The sequence below is a fragment of the Panthera onca genome, chromosome B1 (genome assembly GCF_046562875.1).
Source record: "Panthera onca isolate mPanOnc1 chromosome B1, mPanOnc1 haplotype 2, whole genome shotgun sequence".
NCBI classification, from domain to species: Eukaryota; Metazoa; Chordata; class Mammalia; order Carnivora; family Felidae; genus Panthera; species Panthera onca.
In genome coordinates, this window is record NC_138342.1 from 119,359,382 (window position 1) to 119,373,956 (window position 14,575).

The 14,575-nt window shown below is 43.5% G+C and overlaps 1 protein-coding gene across 9 annotated transcripts in view; it reads right to left on the bottom strand.

Moving 5' to 3' along the window:
- Positions 1-14,575, bottom strand: part of MGAT4D (MGAT4 family member D) — a 70,851-nt gene that overhangs the window by 43,719 nt on the left and 12,557 nt on the right. For 8 of the 9 annotated variants that reach the window (XR_009616157.3, XR_009616156.3, XR_009616155.3 and 5 more), the window contains exon 1: positions 14,058-14,208. The exons of the other annotated variant lie outside the window; for it this stretch is intronic. Coding sequence is in view for 1 of the 8 variants with exons in the window: in XM_060654128.3 (XP_060510111.1) it covers positions 14,058-14,151 (94 nt within the window). In the remaining 7 variants the exon portion in view is untranslated. Of the gene's footprint in view, positions 1-14,057; positions 14,209-14,575 lie in introns of those variants that run through there. 9 annotated transcript variants of the gene reach the window in all.

A 14,575-nucleotide genomic window follows, 5' to 3' on the forward strand; every position in this document is an offset into this window, starting at 1 on the left:
GGGTGAATAAATGAGAGAAGACAGTAACAAAGCTAAGATGGATTAGCTGGTGAGGCAAGAGGAAACTCGTGTGTGTGTGAAATCCTGGAAACCAAGTGAGGAAAGTGTTTCAAGGAGACGAAAGGCATCAACTGTCAACTGCTGCTGAACAGGACGAGGGGGATGAGGACGGGGTGGACGGTGACTCAGCAGTGTGCAGTCGCCAGTGGCTGTGCAGCGGTAAAGTGAAAGCCTATAGCTGGATGGGTTCAGGAGAAAGCAGGAGGAGAGGGCTTAGAGACAGGGCATCTAGACAACTCTTTCGAGGAGTTTTGCCATGAGAGGGGGTAGGATGATGGGCAGTAACTAGGGTGGGAGTGGAAGCGAGAGAGAGAGAGAGAGAGAGAGTTCTTCATTTTCCTTCATAGGATGGGAAAGAAACACAATGTTTGTATACAGATGGATGTGATCCGGGAAAAGGGAGAAAACTGGAGATACATGTGAAAGTAGACAAGAGGGAATGGCATCCGGTATGCGAGGGGAAGGTGGGCTTCAGCCAGAAGCACAGATGGTTATGCACAGCCATAATGGGACAGAACTCAGGATGCCTGGCCCTTAGCTACCCCAACGATGGTGGGATTTCCATTGACTATGGAACTTCTGGAAGCTCTCTTCCCATTGCTTCTAGTTGTCAATGAAATAGGAAGTACGGTCATCAGCTGAGAGTGAGGGGAGGAGAAGGTACTGGGGCCTGATGAGAAAGAAGTATGGAATAGTTTCCTGGGAGAGCAGGAGGGCAGACAGGACAGGGAAATGTAGCATGGTTCTGATGCAGCCTCCGGGGCCTGCTGGAGTTCAGGGGGTCATGAATTCGAAGTGAGACTGTCACTGTGGCTGTTTATTTCACTCCAGCCACATTCAGTCATCAGGAGGCAGATGCAGAGTAAAAGGAGGACAGGATTTCACCAGGGTGTGATTTAGCCAAGTGGGTATAACTGACAAAGAACCAAGGGACTTGAGGGTGTACACTAGGGAGCTGTTATAATGATTGTCCACGGAATCGAAACCTGATGAGGAAGAACACAGTGAGGGGGAGGCATGTGAAAAGGTAGATGAATCAACAGATTGTAGGTCTCGGTGTGTCAAAAGATTACAGTAGTTGGGGTACTAAAGACAACGGCCTGGAAATTTGGGAGGTGGTGGTCAGAGATTTGGTTGCATGAAATGGAGATTACGGAAACATGGCAATTATTGCTAATGAGAGAGAGTGACCCGAGAGTTTAAAGATGATTGCAGAAGGAGAGAAAGTGGGGTATCGCTTGATATCGTCAGGGTAAATAATGAGGCATCTTGGGAAGAAAGGTGAGAGAAAGATTTGGAAGCAACAATGAGAGGGAAGGCGGGCATCTACCCTACCTTGAGTACTAATGGTGTGGGAGAGAAAACACCACTATTTGAGAACAGTGTCCTCAGGCAAGTGTCCTCAGTGTCTCAGAAGCAGTGTCCTCAGGCAAGAGCTAATTTCAGTGAAAGAAAGAGGGCAAAAGAAACTTAAAGGGATGAAGACATACACAATGCTTATAATAGCCGTGAGCTCTAGTGAGCAGTCAAGGCTTTTGGGCACTGGGAAGGCTGGGGAGTAGAACTGGAAAGGCCGGGGGCACAATGTGTAGAACCATGTGTGGGTTAGAGTCCAGAAGAGGATTAACGTGGGAGTCAGGGGCTGGGATAAAGGGCTTAATGAGATCAACCTCGATGGTCTCAACGTAGAATGTGGGGACATTATGAGCGTTGGGAAGACAGACGGATGTGTATCTATCTTGTCAGGGGCTCCAGGAACACCGCCGTTCTTTCTTGAGCTTTATTGATGGAGGTGTGAGGGCGAGGGGTGGGTGTCTTACTCTGACCATTAGGGTCTCTGGGACTCTCTTTTGTCCCTGATGACAGAGGCATTGAGACTGGGAGGAGAGGTCTTAACTCTGAGCACATGCAGCTCCCTACTGAATTAGCTGCAGTCTTGGAAATCAAGTAATTTTAGGTGATGCATTGCTGGCCCAAACAATATCACAGCTCTGTAAGTGAAAAAGAGGCTGAGGTTGCACATGGATGAGCAATCCGTGGTGTTTGCCATAGTCAGGGAGATAAGAGATAGCCCAAAGAAGTCGGGAGCCTATAATGGGCGTGTGTGTGTGTGTGTGTGTGTGTGTGTGTGTGTGTCTGCCTGTCTGTCTCATCTCCTCTTCCCTCTTTCTCTCACTTTCCTTCATTCCTTCTCCATGAAGTTGCTACAGTAACACAGGTATTCTGCCTAATGAATAATGAAGAGCAAGGAGTTGGAAGGAACCCAAAGCCTTGAATGAAGTTAGGGAGAAGAGTCTCCCCACCAGCCTATTATTTAAATGTTAAACCACTGCTGTTTTGGATACCTGTTAACACATTGGAACTTGCATTCTAATAGATACAAAGCAACTAGAATATGGCCCAGAGAAAATAAGGGAACAGGGGCCCCAACTGGCTCAGTCAGAAGAGTACCATCTTGGGGTCATGAGTTCCTGCTTCATGTGGAGAGTAGAGATTACTTAAATAAATAAAACTTTTGGAAAAAGACAAGAAGAAAAGAAGGGACCAAAGCAGCTTCCAATCTTGGCTGCTTTGTTAAAATATTTAAACATTTAATTAGATAAGCAATTCATAGGTTGACACACACACACACACACACACACACACACACACACGATAATCACTTCTAATGTTTTGTTTTACATGGTTGTAAACTTTAACCTACTTTTTTTTCTGTCATATAAAAATCAGATAGAATAATGCAGGGGAAAAGGCATTAAGTTAAAGTGATTCCCTTTATGCTGAAAAAGGTATAATCTATGATGAAAACAACATAGTTATTTTTTAAGTAGTCAAATACCAAAATACATAAAGAAAAAACTATCAGAGACAAGAATATAGGATATTGTATTTCAATTAGGAAAAGCATAGGAAATGGCTAACAGTTTGGATAGAAAAAAGGTAAATTCACAGTTTGGAAAATAAATTTCAGATGGGTTTTTTTTAATTAGGGTAAAATATGAAACTGTAAAAGTAATGGTGGTATTTTTGGGTTGAAACACGTAATACTTTTTTCATTCATCTGCCTCGTATGAACCAAGGGCACACACTGTCCAGCCAGTGTCAAAACTGGATAATGCCACTCCCCTGCTCAAAATCCTCCAGAGATTTCTCCTCACACTTAGTAAAATCAGCAAAGCCCTCACCATGACAGGATCAGTCCTCTGACCCTCCCTGGCTTCATCTCCTACCTGTTCTGCCCCACTCAGAGGGAGCTCAGCTCCAGCCACACTGGTAGCTGTTCCTCACAGGAATCACCCTCCTACCTTGGGGCTTTGACTTTTGCAATTTTCTGAGCAGGCAATGTTTGTCCCCCAAATACTGATATGGCTAGAGTTTTCCAATTTCATTCAGTTTTCTGTTAAAATGTTACCTCCTCTGAGAAGCCTACCCTGCCACCCTATGTGAAACAGTACCCCTTTCTCACTCCTCTTACCCTTCCCCATCCCCAAATTTCTCATCACTACCAGACTTTCTATCATGTATATGCTGTTGGGGTTTTTTTGTTTGTTTGTTCGTTTGTTTTGTTTTTTGTATTTACTGTTTTTTATGTCTCTCTCCAGAGCTCTCCAGAATGCAAGCTTGAGAATAGCAAGAATTTGGGGGGTTTTGGTACTAAATTCCCAATGTCCGAAACAGTAATAGGCATATAGCCCCTCACAAATATATGCTGAAATGAATGAACAAATTAATGCATGGACTTGCCAACATAGTAACTGAGTGATTTAAAAAAATTTTTTTTAATGCTTATTTATTTTTGACAGAGAGAGAGAGAGAGCCAGCATGAGTGGAGGAGGGAGAGAGAGAGAAAGGGAGACACAGAATCTGAAACAGGCTCCAGGCTCTGAGCTGTCAGCACAGAGCCCGAGGCGGGGCTCGAACTCACAGACGGAGAGATCATGACCTGAGCCAAAGTCGGACGCTCAACTGACTGAGCCACCCAGGTGCCCCTTTTTTAATTTTTTAAATGTTTATTTATTTGAGTGATTTTTAAACTGAATTGCGCTTTAATCAAAAGAACTGCAGCTATCCCAGATAAATCTTGAATATTCATAAGGTAGATACTGCTTGAAGATTTTTACAAACTTTAGAAGTAGACATAGGTTAACCAGTATAACACCATGTCCTGGGACTCCTGGAGTGATATGCTCTTTGCAAATTGGATCATGTGTTTGAAATTGATACATCATGGGTGATGCAACATGTCTAAGCTTCCCCAATGTAAGTCAGTCCCTGAGGGATCAATTTGGTAAACACGAAAAGAGTTTTCTCTAGAGGAAACAGTATTTGCAGAAACATCCATGCAAAAAAGGTAAAAGAGATATTCCCTAGTCTTACATCTGCTTCTTATATATGTTTACTTGATAATTCAACAAGAAAAATATTTATATTATTTGTGTATTCATTCAGGTATTTTGTGAGGATGAAATGTTATAAAAATATGTTGCAAAGGTTTGAAATTAATAATAATATGATGTTTTGAGTCAATTGTGGTGAAATTATAAAAACAGACACCAGTCCATGTGTGCAATGGGCCAATGTGACTTCCACCCATCAGAAAGGAGCCAGGTGAGGTCCTAAGTACCACTGACTTTTGCAAGAGTCTGAGGCACAGCCCCCCAGTAGAAATAAAACATAAGACTCTTTTGTAATTTTAAATTTTCTGTAGCCACATTTAAAAAAGTAAGAAGCAGCAAGGTAATTGTCAAGAATATATTTAATGTAATTCAATATACCTGAAACATATAATCACCATAAAAAATAATTAATGGAATAGTTTACATTCTTTTTGTACTAAGTGGACTAAATCCTGTGTATATTTTATACTTGTAGTACATCTTCATTTGGATGCTAAATTTTAATGGTAACTGACATGCAGTCTTACCAAAACAATAAAACTTTGCTTAGTGGAGAAATATTTTGCACTGTTTCAATCCTTACATTTAAATTTAAATTGGGGCACCTGGGTGGCTCAGTCGGTTGAGTGTCCGACTTCGGCTCAGGTCATGATCTCACGGTCTGTGAGTTCGAGCCCCGCGTCGGGCTCTGTGCTGACAGCTCAGAGCCTGGAGCCTGCTTCGGATTCTGTGTCTCCCTCTCTCTCTCCCCCTCCCCTGCTCATGCTCTCTCTCTGTCTCAAAAATAAATAAAAACATTAAAAAAAATTTAAAAAAAATTTAGTTAAACAAAATTTAAAATTCAGTGCCTCAGTTGCACTAACCATATTTCAAGTGCTCAACAGCCACCTAGTTAAGGGTCACCATACTGGACAGCAGGTCTATGGCACCAGCTGTGAGGTTATTACAAATGCAGTATCTCATGGGGCACCTGGGTGGCTCAGTCAGTTAAGCATCTGAATCTTGGTTTTGGCTCAGGTCATGATCTCGCAGTTTTGTGAGTTCAAGCAGGCTGTTAGTGCAGAGCCTGCTTGGGATTCTCTCTCACTCCTCTCTCTGCCCCTCCCCTGCTCATGTTCTCTCTTTCTCTCTCCCTTTCTCAAAATAAATAAAAAATAAACTTGAAAAAAAAAAAAGAGAAATGCAGTATTTCAAACTGCACCCCAGACTTACTGAGTCAGAATCTGAACTTTAATAAGATTCACAGGTGACTGGTATGCACGTTCAAATTTGAGAAGCAGTGTTATCAGTCTCTTTAATTGTTTTATCTTTCTCATCATTGGCTTTACCATAGTGTAGATCATTATTGCTTCTAGCTGCGCTATTATAACTGCCTCTTAATTAGTCTCTCACCGCCAATCCACACTTAATCTTCTGGAAATACTTCCCAAAGACTTTAAATGGTTCTCTGAATGTTTACTGAATAAAGTCCAAACTGCTTGCCTTAGTATACAAGGTCCTATCCATATGGCCATGACCTGACTTTCCCACTCTGTTTCATTCACTAAATAACTCCAGCAATGAGAAGCATCCCAGGGTCTGCATTCTTTCTGCCATGTAATACTTACCACGTGTCACTCACTGAGCTATGTGAAAGGTAAACAAACATGGATAAGTCAGGTCCCTGCTCTAAATTACCTGACAAGACATGGGGGAAGGAGCGTATATTTAAACAACCAGTTAGTGTAATTGTGAAAACAGAGTTATGCTCAAATACAGAGGCAAAGGGAGGCAGAAATGCTTAACTAGTAAGGAAGACTGAGGAGTGGGGGAGGGAGGGAAAAAGGTCTCAGAGCAGAGGAAATATTTGAGAATTTGAAGAATGTATAGAATTTTGCAACACAGCAAAGGGCAGGGAAGGCCATTTCAAACTAAGAAAATAACAACATAAATGCATAAGTATGAAATGGCAGGACGTTCTGAGGGGAAAGCAAGTAATTCACTCAGGGTAGAAAGAAAGGAGAACGAACGGCATGAAGTGAAAGTATTGGCAGACCACTTCAAATTTATTATTCATTTATTTGTACCGAACATGGTTCCAAAGAAAGACTATCTGAGGCAGCTGGTAGGAGATGAAGTTAAAAAGGTACAATACATTTTGGATTATTCCAGCCCACATAGACTTTGCAATAATCAAATTACACTACGAACCATGCGCTTTGAACTCTCTCTGAGTGGTCCCTCTGTGCATGGGATTTTTATGATGAACTATTTCAGACATTGCAAAGAGTATGTAAAACAGTCTGAGACAAGAATGAACATCCATGAAGTCACTACCTTAGACTTAAAAATATTCCATCTGTTTCCTTCCAAGATCATGTTCCCCTTCCTCCCCACTCCCAGATCAGCAGAATTTTGAATTTTGTATTAATCATCCATTGCTTTTAAGTTTTACCACTTTTGCAAGCTGATTCACATTTGTTTTTAGACATTAGTCAAAAAATAATACTTATATGTATTCTTCTATACTTGTTCCTTTTGCTTAATTTATGTTTTTGAAATCAATCCAGAGGCGCCTGGGTGGCTCAGTCGGTTGAGCGTCCGACTTCGGCTCAGGTCATGATCTCACGGTCCGTGAGTTCGAGCCCTGCGTCAGGCTCTGTGCTGACAGCTCAGAGACTGGAGCCTGTTTCAGATTGTGTGTCTCCCTCTCTCTCTGACCCTCCCCCGTTCATGCTCTGTCTCTCTCTGTCTCAAGAGTAAATAAACATTAAAAAAAAAAATTAAAAAAAAAAAAAAGAAATCAATCCATACCGGTAAGTCAAGCTCTAGTTCATTCATTTTTACTACGTTAAATGTTCCATTGTTTTGAACATACAACAACATATTTACCTCTTCTACCCTTGCTGAACACTTACAAAAAATGCAACCAAGAATACACCACATATGTATGTTCAAGAATTTCCCTTGGATGTATCTGGTGGTAGGGACGTTATTTTAAACACTGAACAACGTGTATGGCCTGGGTACTGATCACCAAGAAGAGGACTTGGCCATAAACCACTGAGTAAAGCTGCGCACCAGTGTCAGCCCTGACTAGCAGAAAAATTGCTAGGACAGAGGAAATGCACGTCACAGAATGAAAGTGATTGAATGTATACGCCCCACTCCCAAGGGGAGTGTGTGTAAATTCCTGCGCTTCCATATCCTTACCAAATGTCTGATTTCCTAAATTTAAAAATCTGAAAGGTATGAAAGGGTATCTTGTGTTTTTAATTTGCATTTCCTTAATTGCTAATGAAGTCCTCCATGTTTATTCAACATTTATGTTACACTTGGCCTTAGAGCCTACTTTGCTGATAATATAGCTATACCAACCTTCTTTTGGTTCAGGTTGCTGATATAAATTTTTCCATCCCTCTTCCAACATTTCCAGGTCTTTGAAGTTCAAATGTATCCCTTGTAAACAACATTAAGTTTGGTTTTGTTTTTATATCCAGTCAGAAAATACTGTAATTTCCTCTTTGGAGCATTTACTATAATGAGTGATATTGTTATGCATTATTTTGCTATTAGTTTAGTAGTCAGACTAGATTTCAACCTGAGTCCTTGACTTATTGCAGTCTCATACAAATTCTTACATTCTCACTTTTCAACAGTGCTGCAAGTCTGTACCATTTAACTCCACTGACCCCTCTCCTATCTTGTGATTGTTCATGCATTGTTGTTCTAGATATACTTTAAATTTCACAAGACATTCCAATTATTGTCTTTTTTTAAAATTTTTTTTAACGTTTATTCATTTTTGAGACAGAGAGAGACAGAGCATGAACAGGGGAGGGGCAGAGAGAGAGGGAAACACAGAATCTGAAACAGGCTTCAGGCTCTGAGCTGTCAGCCCAGAGCCCGACACGGGGCTTGAACTCACGGACCGTGAGATCATGACTTGAGCTGAAGTCGGATGCTTAACCGACCAAGCCACCCAGGCGCCCCTCCAATTATTGTCTTGAATGGACCCCATTTGCATCCTGGACTCTGCTGATGTAGAGCTACAGCTGGGACCGCTCTCCTCACCACTTCTGCTCCATGGCATTTTGTAGGCATATTCTCACAAGGTCATACACTTTGGTATTTATGTACATACTACAACACATATAGTTACAACAGTATATACTATGTACTTATCCCAATTGGATGGGATGGAGGCTGCTTTCCCTCTACCAACGGTAGAAAGTGAGACCCCAAGAAATTCATTTATAAAGAAATTCATTTATAAAGTGAGACCCCAAGAAATTCACTCATTCTGGTGCTCCAGAATGAGCCCTCTTCCCACCAAGTCAATGGCTGGAGAGCATTTCTACCCTGAAAATTGCTGAACTGCCAAACTAACAAAATGTCTCATGCTGACAGATGAAAAGGGGCAGGAGAGTGGGAGAGATATTGCTAAGCTAAGAGAAAACGTCTGTGAAGTACCCTGCATGCAGCTAGAAATGGCAAAGATGCATGAGTCAGCTATGGCTCAAGTGCATACTGCAGGTCCTGAAGAGGGCCACCTGCTAGGCAAGAAAGTCCTAGCAACAAGAGGCTGTGGCAAGGGCAGCACAAGGAAGGGGGCCCTCAGGCAGATGGATACCCCACACCAGGGAAAGGGAAGTGAGGAGACCCCAGCAGATCTCAGAAGTAGTCACAAACTACTGTGTAAGAGTCAGCACTGGATTTCTGCCACACATAAGCACTCTCCAGAGAGACTGAAACCATCAGGCTGCCATCATGCAAGGAAACCTCTGTCCCTGCACCCCTTCCCACCCCAATACCACAGGGGTACAGAGCAAGGGTGGAGGAAGGGTGCAGCAGATTATATTTTCCAAAGATGGCTACAACAGTATCTCCCACAGCAAATGCTCTTCTGCAGTCACCCGTCAAGAGGTATTCAGTTTCTCTGTTCCCTCGATTCTGGGCGAACCCGTGATGGTTTTAAACAGACCAGCAGACTACGGCAGAAGTAAGGCAGTACTAATTTGGGGGGCAGTTTCCTAACTGGCTTGGAAACTAACACTTCCTGCCTTTTGAAGGGTAGTTGCCTTATAAAAAGTAAAACTCTGCTGAGACCACAATGCTATGAGGAGCCCATGCCAAGTGGAGAGGCCATGGAGGATAAGCCACCATGTGGGGAGACAAGAGAAATGCCAGAGTGAGAAAGCCTCTTAGGAGATCCTCCAGCCCCAAGGACCCCAGCTGATACCACTGCAGATCACAAATCGCTCAGCAGAGCCCATCCTAAATTTCTGATTTAAATTTCTTTGTAAACCAAGAGTTAAACAAAATTATTGTTTTTAAGCAACTAAGCTTTGGGGAAGTTTTACACCAATCCCAGGACAAGTGTCTCAGAACACATCATTTTCTTCTCTTGCCACGGAGTTTTCCTAGAACCACAAGACTGGTCTGTCCCATAGGAAAAGGGAAAGAAAGACCTTAATTGACTATGAGGTTAAAGTTCTAAAAAGAATGGGATAGGGTCTCTAGTAACAGGAATGAGACGGTTTGAATAACCAAAAATAAACAAAAGAGATAAAGAATACGTCTTAAAATTTTTTTTTTTTTCAACGTTTTTTATTTATTTTTGGGACAGAGAGAGACAGAGCATGAACGGGGGAGGGGCAGAGAGAGAGGGAGACACAGAATCGGAAACAGGCTCCAGGCTCCGAGCCATCAGCCCAGAGCCCGACGCGGGGCTCGAACTCACAGACCGCGAGATCGTGACCTGGCTGAAGTCGGACGCTTAACCGACTGCGCCACCCAGGCGCCCCAAGAATACGTCTTAAATATCACTATGAATCTCTGTGCCAACAGAATAGGGTGTTTGACGGAACACACATGGGCAATTATTGGAAAAACAAGTCACTCATATTTATAACCCTCACAAGTTGAACTGCTTTTAAACATCAGTTATAAGGGGTATGGGGTGGCGCCTGGATGATTCAGTTGGTTAAGGGTCTGACTCTTGATTTCGACTCAGGTCATGACCTCATGGTTCGTGGGATCAAGTCCCACATCAGGCTCTGTGCTATTAGCTTGGGATCCTCTCTCCTCTCTATGACCCACCCCTGCTTGTACTCTCTTTCTCTCTCTCTCTCGAATTAAATGAATATTTTTAAAAAGTCAATTACAGGGGTGCCTGGGTGGCTCAGTTGGTTGAGCATCCAGCTCTTGGTTTCGGCTCAGGTCATGGTCTCACAGTTTCGTGAGTTCAAGCTCTGCGTCTGGCTCTGTGCTGGCAGCACGGAGCTGCTTGGGATTCTCTCTCCCTCCCTCTCTTTCTGCCCCTTCCCTGCTCACACTGTCTCTGTCTCTCTCAAAATAAATAAACTTAGAGTAAATCAATTACATATGTCTGTAAGAGTACTGGCATTTATTTTAAAATGTCTTAAAAATGCATTCTGATTGTTTCTATATTCTCAAGTGAACTGAGTACCATATGCTTCCTATCATTTCAGTGTTCTTGCTTTCATATTTTACACTGTACAAATTCTTTTGATTTTTAATAACTTTATACATACAAAAGAAAAATGTGGAATACATAGGTAAGCTCTGTAGCATAATGTGAAATGAACCCAGGTAACCTATCACCCAAGCTACTAACTTGAACACCGCCCAGTGCCTTTGCTTCCAAGAGTGGATCCCTGCCCCATCCCATGTCACTAATGTCACTACTCTCCTGAGTTATCTGTTTATTGTTCCTTTGCTTTTTAGAGTACAGTTTTTATCAACTTATATACGTCTCTTCACTATGTGCTATTTAGTTTGGCTTGTTCCTGGACTCTGTGTGCTGACATCCGGTCCTCATGTGCCCCTTCTAGATCCTCTTCAGTTTGATTAAAACCAGAAGTCTGCTACTTGTCCCAGACTTCCTTACCAGCCATGCTCTCATCACATTTTGCCAAGGGGAGGCAGTTGTGCCAGACTGGAGGCTGCAAAAAGGTGGACTCCTCCTTCTTCTGGTGGTTCCTCCACCGAACTGCTAGCTCCTGCTGGAGTGTCAGATGTTCAGGCAGCAGCAGACCAACTGCAGCCCCACTATTGCCAATGGTAGTGGCAGGCCAGTGCTGGCTTTTCCAGGGAGGTAGCTTTTCCATGGGCAGTGGCACTAAATGCTGCATTACCCAGAAACACACTCAGGAGAGGATCTGGAATTGGTTATCTGCCCTACATGGGCTTATGTGCCCTACTTGGGCTTAAATGCAGGGATAGCCTACCACCTGCCAGAGAAGACGCGATACTGGAAGTCTGGGACAGGCACTGGCAAAACACTTACCTAAGTGGTCTTCTGTGCTTGACCGGGAAGTGCCTTCTCAGACTGTAGCCTGCAGAGGAAGTGGCTGTGGCATTCACCGATAATATAGGAATGAGGACTGTAAGGATTACCAGTGGATGGGTGTTTCTTCCTGTACTGAAGAACTTCATCAGCATTTCTGACACTGTGAAACTCTCCTCCTTGAAATATTTTCTTGGCTCTCTCAGTTTCCTAGTTTTTCCTTGACTTTGAAATGTTAGTATTCCCCAGGGCTCATTCTTTGGAATCTTTCCTTATCTATGTCAACTCCCTATATGATCTCATCCAATCTCGTAGCTTTAAATACTGTATGCTGACAGCTCTCCAATTTTTGTCCCCAGTCCTGACCCAGAATGACATAGTCAATCTCCTATTAATACTTTCATTGGGATGTCTAATAGGCGCCATGGAAATACTCATTTCACCCCGATCTGCCCTTGTCCCGGCCTTCACCGTTCCAGTACATGGCACCTCCACTTCTCCAGTTGTCTGAAGTCCACAGTTTCATTTTAATAATATTAACTGTATTAAAATGCCTTCTGAGGTTACTAAAGTGAATTGCCTTCCAAGATTACTAGAAAAAGGAGTTTATGTTTTGCTTTCTCATTATGAGTTATGATCTATTTATTTTTGTTATAAAAAAGTGCAAATTGTTTACTGTCCTAAAATACATGAAAACACATTTGGATAATGTTCCTTATAGAAAACGAAACAGAGAGAAAGTGTACAAAATGATCAAATATTAGTAGCATGAATCAGATTAATACACGTCTAATCTCTGAAACAAATGGAATAGAATGTCGATATTGTGTGTGCATGACAAAATTAAGTATTAATTAGAGGAATAAAGCCACTTCCACACTTGATCCTTGACACGACCACCAAGGTTACGTTGTGTGAACCTGAGTCATAAGTGTGTTTAGTAAGAATGAAAATTCGGTGTGCCTGGGTGGCTCAGTCCAGTAGGCCTCCCGCTCTTGATTTTGGCTCAGGTCATGATCTCACAGTGTGTAAGTTTGAGCCCCAGGTCAGGCTCTGTGCTGACAGCATGGAGCCTGCTTGGGATTCTCTCTCTCCCTCTCTCTCTCTCCCTGCCCCTCCTCCTGCTTGTATGGTCTCTAAACAAACAAACAAACAAACAAACATTAAAAAAATGAATGAAAATTTAACCTGAAACAACCTAAGAGCCATCTTGGAAGGCTTAATATATTTACAGGATTCTTGAGCTTAAATTCAAAATCCAATTATATGGACACTAAAATGTTACACTAGACATTGGACAAGAAGAGCTGAAAGATAAAATACAGGAAATCTAGTTAAACTTGAATTTCAGACGAACAATAAATCTTTTAGTATAAATATATCCCGTGCAATTTTTTAAAACTTATTTTTAAAAAGAGAACGAGCAAGTGGGAGAGAGGGGCAGAGAGAGAGAGAATCCTAAGCAGGTTCCAAGCTCGGTGCCAAGCAGGTGGGGGTGGGAGGGCTTGATCCCACAACCCTGGGATCACGACCTGAGCCAAAATCAAGGGTCAGATGGATGCTCAACTGACTGACTACGCCACCCAGGAGTCCTACCTCCCACCTCAACCCCCATGCAATGTTCATACTAAAAACTTACTCATTGTTTATCTAAAGTTCAAATTTCACTGGGAAAATTTCAAATTGAGAACCCCATAAACAAAATGAATTAAAATCTTGGTGTTTCAAAGTTGCAACGCAAGACACATGGCCCACTTGAGAATGTTCGGCTGCTATACCAGTGCTCTAAGTTGTCTCTCTCCATCATCTCACCCCTTTTCGGCTTCGCAAAAAAATACTCTCGGGAGCCTTCAAAGGTGGCTCCATAATTTAACGGTGGAACACGAAAGTGGAAAGGGTTCTTAAGTCGGACATTCACCCGTTTCTGGAAACGATGGGAAAGAGGAAGACGCTGGTGGCGGCAGGGAAGCAGGGAACACCCTGGGCCGTTGAACCTTGGGAGGGAAACCGAGTGCGCAGGCAGGAGGGCGTCGGGAGGTCCCCGCAGGCCAATTGGTTAGCGCGCGCGCCTGGCAGGGGTCGCGGCCACCGGGGTAAACTAGGGGCGTCCGTTACAGCTTAACCGCCGGTCGGACAGGAGCCTGGGGGCGGGGGTAGGGCTACAATTGTAAAACACCTTATACGAGAGCGGGCGGCAGTGTCAGGCTCTCACGTCGCCCCCCTTCTCTTCCACCCGGCCGCCCAGGCAATCCCGGAGCCCCGAAGTCGGAAGGGCGGCAAAGGGGGCGGAGAAGCCACCCTCAGCTTACTAGTTTGAGTCATCCTGGAGATGCAGAAGCAGGAGAAGCTGAAAAGCACGAAGGCGGCCAGCGCGATCAGCACGTTCACGTGCTTCGTCCTCATGGAGCCGGCCTGACGCGGGCGACAGCGGCGGGGCGAGGGGAGGCACCAAGCAGCGCCCCCCGCGCAGCGGAGGATGAGCGCGCGCCGCCGCGCCTGCGCCTCTGGACGCGCGCTCTCGCGCCCTTCCTCTCCCTGTGTCGGTGAGGACCTCAGCACGCCTGTCCTTTGGCTCAGCACTTAGCATCCCGAACCCCTTGCTAGGACTAAGGGTAGTTAAATGCCATCAACTATGGGAAAGCTCTGCACTGCGTGGCACAGTGGTGGGTGCTCAGTAACTGTTAATTTATTTTCCTGTAGCAGTGGCTTTTGCGCCAGACCCTAGGCTAAGCAGTTTGCATGTATTAGCTGGGTAAATCCTCACAACATCCCAATTTTTTTAAGGTAATAAAGATAATAGTATCTAATATGCTATTGGTATCTTTTA